This window comes from Aquarana catesbeiana, linkage group LG09 (assembly GCF_042186555.1).
Source record: "Aquarana catesbeiana isolate 2022-GZ linkage group LG09, ASM4218655v1, whole genome shotgun sequence".
Classification (NCBI taxonomy): domain Eukaryota; kingdom Metazoa; phylum Chordata; class Amphibia; order Anura; family Ranidae; genus Aquarana; species Aquarana catesbeiana.
Window position 1 is genome coordinate 77,223,573 of NC_133332.1, and position 8,201 is coordinate 77,231,773.

The 8,201-nt window shown below is 39.7% G+C and overlaps 1 protein-coding gene across 1 annotated transcript; it reads left to right on the top strand.

Annotated features, from left to right (window-relative positions):
- Nucleotides 1-6,519: 6,519 nt before the first annotated feature.
- On the top strand, nucleotides 6,520-7,467 carry LOC141107188 (olfactory receptor 5AR1-like). Its single transcript, XM_073597927.1, has one exon. It carries the CDS (start codon nucleotides 6,526-6,528, stop codon nucleotides 7,465-7,467), a length of 942 nt encoding a protein of 313 aa, XP_073454028.1. The 5' UTR covers nucleotides 6,520-6,525.
- Nucleotides 7,468-8,201: the final 734 nt, after the last annotated feature.

The window sequence follows — 8,201 nt, forward strand, 5'->3', positions numbered from 1 at the left end:
TACACTAACTTGTAGTTTTAGCTGAACACTGTGAGAAGGACGCACTACACTAACTTGTAGCTTTAGCTGAACACTGTGCAGAGGTCGCACTACACTAACTTGTAGTTTTAGCTGAACACTGTGAGGAGGACGCACTACACCAACTTGTAGCTTTAGCTAAACACTGTGAGGAGGACGCACTACCCTAACTTGTAGCTTTAGCTGAACACTGTGCAGAGGTCACACTAAACTAACTTGTAGCTTTAGCTGAACACTGTGAGGAGGACGCACTACCCTAACTTGTAGCTTTAGCTGAACGCTGTGCAGAGGTCACACTAAACTAACTTGTAGCTTTAGCTGAACACTGTGAGGAGGACGCACTACCCTAACTTGTAGCTTTAGCTGAACACTGTGCAGAGGTCACACTAAACTAACTTGTAGCTTTAGCTGAACACAGTGAGGAAGACGCACTACACTAACTTGTAGTTTTAGCTGAACACTGTTCAGAGGACGCACTACACTAACTTGTAGTTTTAGCTGAACACTGTGAGGAGGACGCACTACACTAACTTGTAGCTTTAGTGAACACTGTGCAGAGGTCGCACTGCACTAACTTGTAGTTTTAGCTGAACACTGTGAGGAGGACGCACTACACTAACTTGTAGCTTTAGCTGAACACTGTGCAGAGGTTGCACTACACTAACTTGTAGTTTTAGCTGAACGCTGTGAGGAGGACGCACTACACTAACTTGTAGCTTTAGCTGAACACTGTGCAGAGGTCGCACTACACTAACTTGTAGTTTTAGCTGAACACTGTGAGGAGGACGCACTACACTAACTTGTAGCTTTAGCTGAACACTGTGCAGAGGTCGCACTACACTAACTTGTAGTTTTAGCTGAACACTCTGAGGGGGACGCACTACACTAACTTGTAGCTTTAGCTGAACACCATGCAGAGGTCGCACTACACTAACTTGTAGTTTTAGCTGAACACTGTGAGGAGGACGCACTACCTTAACTTGTAGCTTTAGCTGAACACTGTGCAGAGGTCACACAAACCTAACTTGTAGCTTTAACTGAACACTGTGAGGAGGACGCACTACACTAACTGAAAATAGTCTAGCTGCCTGACTGTGGTACTAATAGGATCAAAAGAACACCAGCAATTTTCTTCAGGTAGCTGTAAATACTGTAACAAGACAAGCCTGCCTGTCAGTAGGAAGATAACAGGAACTAAAGTAGCTAAACTGAATACAGTGTGTATATATATATATATATAGATATATATATATATACACAATACACTGTAAGTGCAGCTAACTCACTAACTGTCCTGCCTAATCTAACTAACTCAAATGAAATGACACTGTCTCTCTGTCTATCTAAGCACGCTGGAACACACTACACAGGGCCGCCATGCAGACGGCCTTATATAGTGTGGGGAGTGCTCTGAACCCCCTGAGCCATAATTGGCCAAAGCCACCCTGGCTTTGGCCAATTACAGCTCTCTCTACTGGCGGCGCTGTGATTGTCCAAGCATGCGGGTCATAGTGCATGCTTGGTCAATCATCAGCCAGTAATGCTGAATTATGGGGCGTGACGCGCCACGCGAATTTGGCGCGAACGGCCCATAACGTTCGCAATTCGGTGAACGATCGAACAGTCGATGTTCGAGTCGAACATGGGTTCAACTCAAACGCGAAGCTCATCCCTAGTAATAACAACGTATCTATGTGCATAAGTACTAAACTACAGATCTACACCAAATACTGTTTTGTATACAAGTATTGTTTACATGATGACATTGTAACCTGCTTTTATGTTCCTCAATAAAAACTTATTGGGAAAAAAAAAAGAAAATCTACAGAAAGTTGTCAGGAGATACTAAAAATAATACTTCATCTTTGTCAACAGTGCTGATCTCAACACATGGACATCTCCCTCTACCATTTATGTTTCATGTTCACTTTTTTGAAAGCTGTTGTTGTTTCATTTGAATGCTTGCAGACAATGTACACATAATTTACATAGAAATATCAGTTTTAAAAATAGCCTTTATTTTTTTTTAAAGTTTATTAACCACAGAGGTATTATTGTCATGTTACAAAGGGGATATGTATAATTTGTCTTTGGAGAATCAGCATTGTCAGAAGGCATTCTGCCATAACATTTAGGAGACTTTAAAAACAAATTGAATGAAACTACAAACCACATATAGAAGGAGAGAGGGAGGATGATGAAGCTAAATGTAATTTACAAGTTTGTCATTCTAATTCCATTGTTTTATTTATACAACTTTTGTGATATAGCGGCAGGTAAATCAAATTTCAAAATACAGTGACCAAATGTATTCAAAGGTGTTGTAAACCCTTGTTTTTTTTTTTAAATAACAAACATGTCATACTTACCTCCACTGTGCAGTGCAAAGTGGAGTGGCCCCAAACCTCCTCTTCTGGGGTCCCACGGTGGAGCTGGTGGCTCCTCCCCACAGCGAGTGTCCACATTGGAGAAGCGCTCTCCTTGGTGGACACCTGTACGGGCGCACTGTGTCCATTCACACAGAATGCAGGACACAGCCCCGTTCCCTGGCACCGCGTCATTGGATTTTTTTGACTGCAGTGGGAGCCAATGGCTGCGCTGCTATCAATCTATCCAGTTGGGACATGGGACACCAGCCACAGATGGTGTGCTCATTCCCGGACAGAGGATGACAGCGTCCAGGTAAGTAAAACTGGGGGGCTGCAGCACTAAAAAAGGTTTTTCACCTTAATGCATAGAATATATTGCATTTTATTACCAGGGCATTATTGGGGAAAAATAAAAACAGTATATCCTTTTCGTTTATCTCTTTGATTTGTATTACGTTTATAAATATGTTGAGAGTACAAAAAGTATACAAAAAGTGTATAATGAAGGTACTAATAACATTTAATATAGAGTACATACAATAACACTGTCACCATTCCATGCTACAAAAGAAAAGAATTTCATGTTGAAGTTCTCACATAAGCATATGGTAGACTTTATTGGTTTGAACATGCTTTGCCACTGTTTTGCTTATAACAGACCTCTTCTTTTGAATGACTTCCGACACTACAGAGTCTCTGGGTTTCAGATGCATGCAGCTGCTCCCCCTGCCAGGACCTTAGCTTATGTTAGGACTATGGTGGGCGTCAGGGCTTGGAGTAGCTGCATTCACCTACAATGTGTTGGAAGTGTCAGAGGTAATCAAAAAGACCTGATCTATTTTCAGAAAAGAGGGTGCAAAAGACAAATACAGACTATTATATGTAGAGTACTTTAACTAAAGAAGTTTATTTTAAGAGCGATGGGTTGGTTACAGAGTCTCTTTATATCTATTTTATAATGTAATAGTAATAATGATAGTTAAAATTAAAAAGGGTAAACTATGTAAGGACCTTGCCTTAGGCCTCATTCAAATGGGTGCTTGGACCTGTACATTCATGCAGAGGGCCATATTTACCAGCTCAGGAGGCATAGATCCTTACAGCTGTGTACATCCAGCCTATCAAAATTAATTACAGGTGGATGGTTGAATGAATCTTAAGAAACATCCATGTGGAACCAATGCATGGCTCAGAACACAGTCTGTCTGAGCTGTACATTGGTCTTGCACAGATGTAAAAGCATGGGTGCACATGAAGATTCATGACGATTCATGCTGCCATCCACCTGTCATTGACTTTAACAGTCTGGCTACATTTGGCTGTATGGACAACCTGTGCCTCTCAGGTGGGTAAACATGGCCCTCTGCACAGGTATATGGGTCCATAGTCTAAATTTAGTGTTGCAGCTAGGCTGTAGTAAACCTGAGCTCTACTTGTTATTGTTTGTGTTTTCATTGAGTTAACCCAAAGTTCAGGATATTGTTTGCTTCTGCCTGGTTCATGAGAGATTTCCCAGCAGGTCGAGCAAGAAGAAACAATATTACTGAGTTATAAATATTTATATCTCTCTGGCAGATCACTAGTATTATGTTGGGGTAGGATATAAATATTTATAGTGACATTGGAGGAGGGAGTGTTGGAGGTCTGTGCTTCCTAGACCTTCTGCCTGGGAAGGTCCTGTACTGGAAGAATTAAGGACCTGGAAGGGTTGTTCTGCCTAGCTGGAGCACCTGAGGAAGAAGCTTCACTGCTGAATAGTGTCCTGGAGATTTAGGTACAGGCTGCTGCCAGTAGACATTGCAGGGAGTCATATCTACTTGCTCCTGGTGTACCTTTACTATTTGGTCCTGCTCAATAGTCACTGGAAGAAAACTGCTGACCTCAGCTTACAGTTCCATAGCTTGTGTTGACCTTTGCTAGAAGAGAAATTTGGAGCCACATTTGCCTGCTTTAGGGTATTCTGTACTTAATATACTCTCTTAAAATGTTCCAAAAGTTCAAAACAATTAAATAGTCAATAATTCTGCCCTGAGGTTTGAAATGCTAACCCACTGAACTGCCTGGGGGTCCTCCCCATCTGCCCAAGGGTAAGGGGTTGCTGAACCTATATGAACATTTTTTACTAGCCTTAATAGCTGCAACAATTTTCACAAGTATCAGACTAATATATTTAGCTTTGATACAACCTTTAAATCTGCAGAATTACTGCAATATTGCTGATAGTGTTTTTTTAATAAATTGCAAATTATGTATTACATAACATAATAAAACAAACATGAAATAAATAAATAAATGACAGTACATTTACATATGTTACAAAATAATATTTAGTTTGATTTTCAAGCTGGATACTGAACCTAGCACCTAATGCTAATATAATAGTGTCAGAAAATCTGTAGTCACTTTAACGCTCATATTGGTTTAGAAGTAATTACATATGTAATCAATATTGAGTAATACATTTTTGATTGTACCATATTAATTATTTTATAGGTATGAATCACATGTTTTATGGTGTTGAGGCAAGGGCTGTCCCACACCATAGTCATCAACTAACACATTACTGGACTGGGCTTTGGGGCATATTTAGCATCTTTAGGCTGGGTTCACACTCGTGCAAATTGGATGCGAGTTTCTCCACATCCACTTTGCATGACAGGAGAGTGTGCCCGGCTTTCAATGGAGCCGATCACACATCTCCATGGCGGCTGTGGAGCAGATTGCACAGGGGTCCTGTGCAACTTTGGCTTTGTTTCAGGTCTGAATTCTGGCAAAAATTCAGGCCTGCTTCATCCCTGAAATGGAGAACAGGGAGGCACCGGACCCCTGCTGTGAGCCACGACCGCACTGTGGAAGTGTGAAACCAGCCTCAATGATTTAGTGATCATTTTAATACATATTTTTGTGCTAGTTACAGAAACCACAAAACTGCCAAATAAATTTGTCCATGATCAAGCAGCATCAAATTAGTATATAGAGATGGTCTTAGGGTGTGTCCCTGTCCAAACACAAATCCATAGCAAAGTGACAGGTTCTCTTTGATAATTTCCTCCCCACCTACTATTTCTTTGTAAAAGTGCTTGTAAGCATGAAATGCATTCAGTGTGCAGGACAAACATGGCCCAATCATTATGGATGGGTGGGAGAGCTAAGATCCAGTTTTCACCTTTCCTATGCTTCCTCACTTGTCTGTTTGTTTGTTGTAGCCCAGAGTCAAATCTAATCTCTATGTAACCGCGGTACTGTTGACTGTAGCAGCTTAAAGGATAAATTCACCAAAAAATAACAAAATAATTCAAAATAGTTCAAAATAATAAATGCATATTTTTTTGTCAGTACATTTTAATCAGGAGCCTGGAAAGCATTGCACCCATGATCAGCAGAGCTCTGTGTGTGCATCGTAAGGCCAAGCAGTTACGCATTAACAGGAAGTATCAATTAACTAACATTGCGCTGACAGCCGCAAAGGTCTTCTTGTTTTCAATTCACAGAACTCTGTGAATGAGGCACACGACCGGGCAGGCAGAGACTCGCACAGCTGCATTCTCTGCAAATTCTGGCAGAGAGTGGGGGAGAAGATACCCCGCCGCTTGTGACATTGGGGAGCCAGGAAGGTGCAGGGGCCAGTGGATTTGTAACATGTTACACCCTGAATTTGGTTGTAACATGTTACAGAAGGTAAACTACCATTTGTACTTCATCACACGTCAGTGTTTGGACCTGGTGATTGGCTACTATTTCCCAAATGCTGCACCCTAGGAGAAAGGGGAGAAGGTCACATGTTCCCCCATTCCTGAATGCACTGGGTATTTGAAATAGGGGAGTACAATTGGGTGAAATTGGGCTGATCCATCAAAAACTTGTCAATTTACCTAGAATGGTCAAAGTGACAGATCCCTTTTCACCAAAAACAAAGCCATTCAAAAAGTAGAGTAAAAACAAAAAAATAGAGTAAAAAATGAGTAAAATGAGAGAATAAAGAGTAAAATAACACTATTTATTTATATGTGTATTTAAAATGTTGTCAAAAGAATCTATAGTGTGAATTTTTAACACAATGTAAATGTTTTTTTTCTTCTTTTTTTTGACACTTTTGCCTCTTTCAATGTTGTTTTAAGTTAGCAGATACAAACACATAATGGATCAGAGGAACCAAACTATTGTGACCTTTTTCATTTTTCAAGGAATTTCAGATCTCCCTGAACTGCAAATTCCAATCTTCTTTCTGGTGCTGTTCATTTATCTATTCTCCCTTGGTGTTAACTTGACAATTTTTTTGCTGGTCTGTCTGGATCATCAACTTCACACACCAATGTACTTTTTCTTGGTCAATCTGTCTATCTTGGATATGTTTTCCACCACTGTCACTCTTCATAACATTCTCATTGACTTTATAGTAGGGGACAACACAATTTCTTATGGCGCTTGTCTTTCTGAAATGTACATTTATGGATTTTTGATTTGTGATGAGTTGCTGATTCTTACAGCCATGAGCTATGATCGCTACGTGGCTATTTGTAACCCTTTGCAGTACCATTTGGTTATGAACCGCAAATTATGTATTTTTTTGGCAACTGTTTGTTGGCTTTTAGGCATTTTAGAGGTTATTCCTTATATAGTTTTATTGTCAGGATTCACATGTTATACGTCAAATGTAATAAATCACTTTTTTTGTGATCTTGTGCCGCTTGTTAAACTTTCCTGCAGCGATACCACTGCTATTGAGATTGTGTGCCTTGCAGATGGATTTCTGCTGATTAGCTTTACCCCCTTTATGTTAACATTTATCTCTTACATTTTCATTATTTCTAGTATATTTAGGATCTCTTCTAATATCGGAAGATGGAAAGCTTTTTATACATGTTCTTCACATCTAACTATAGTCATACTTCTTTATTCATCTCTTTTTTTCCAGTACTTAAGGCCGACTTCATTGAATACCACAAGATCAAATAAGTTTTTCTCTTTATATAACACAGCTGTACTTCCTCTCTTAAACCCTCTGATCTACAGCTTTAAAAATAAAGATGTGAAGTCAGCAATGAGACGAAGTGCACAATGGCTTAAAGTTTGTATGTAACCATTACATTTCTCACAACTCTTCATTGTATAGAACTTCAGTAAAGACATAAATAAAAATCACACTCACCACTGTGGATATAATAATGGGTGACAAGTACAAAAAAGCCTTTTTGTTTGACGTCAAACACAAACAGTATGAACAACTTTAAATGAGTTTAGAACATTGAAAGCAAACTGATTTCTAAAAAAGCCTGTGCTGGACTGCACGGTGTGATTGTCAGTAAATTTACATTGCAGAACTTTTTTTTTATTAAAGGACTTGTGTGCGGGTTTACTCATACATGCATGCGGTCCTCCTTGCTTTTAAAGGAAGCTTCCATATTTTTTAAGCCCCCACCCATGGACCTCAAAAACGACCAGGTTAGGGTTGTGGGAAGAGTCCCTCAACAATATGGGTACCCTCCATCTTGAAGGCATGTGACTTTTTTCCCCTTCTGTCCAACTCATGCTTTTTTTTTCCATATCAGATCTGAAGGGCCTGGTATGATTTTTTTTGAGGGGGGGGGACTCACACCATTTTTTGTTTTACACTATGCCCTTGTTTACATTCACCTGTCACATATTTTTTTTTATAATTATTAATTGTAGCACTCCACTTTGGTTTTACTTTTATGTTTCCATGTTCAAAGATTGAGCATTTTATTGCAGCAGCTTCATGGGGAATATAGGGCTAAGTGCACACAAGGGCATATTACTTTTTACTGGTTTACAAGTGCATTTGATAACCATTAT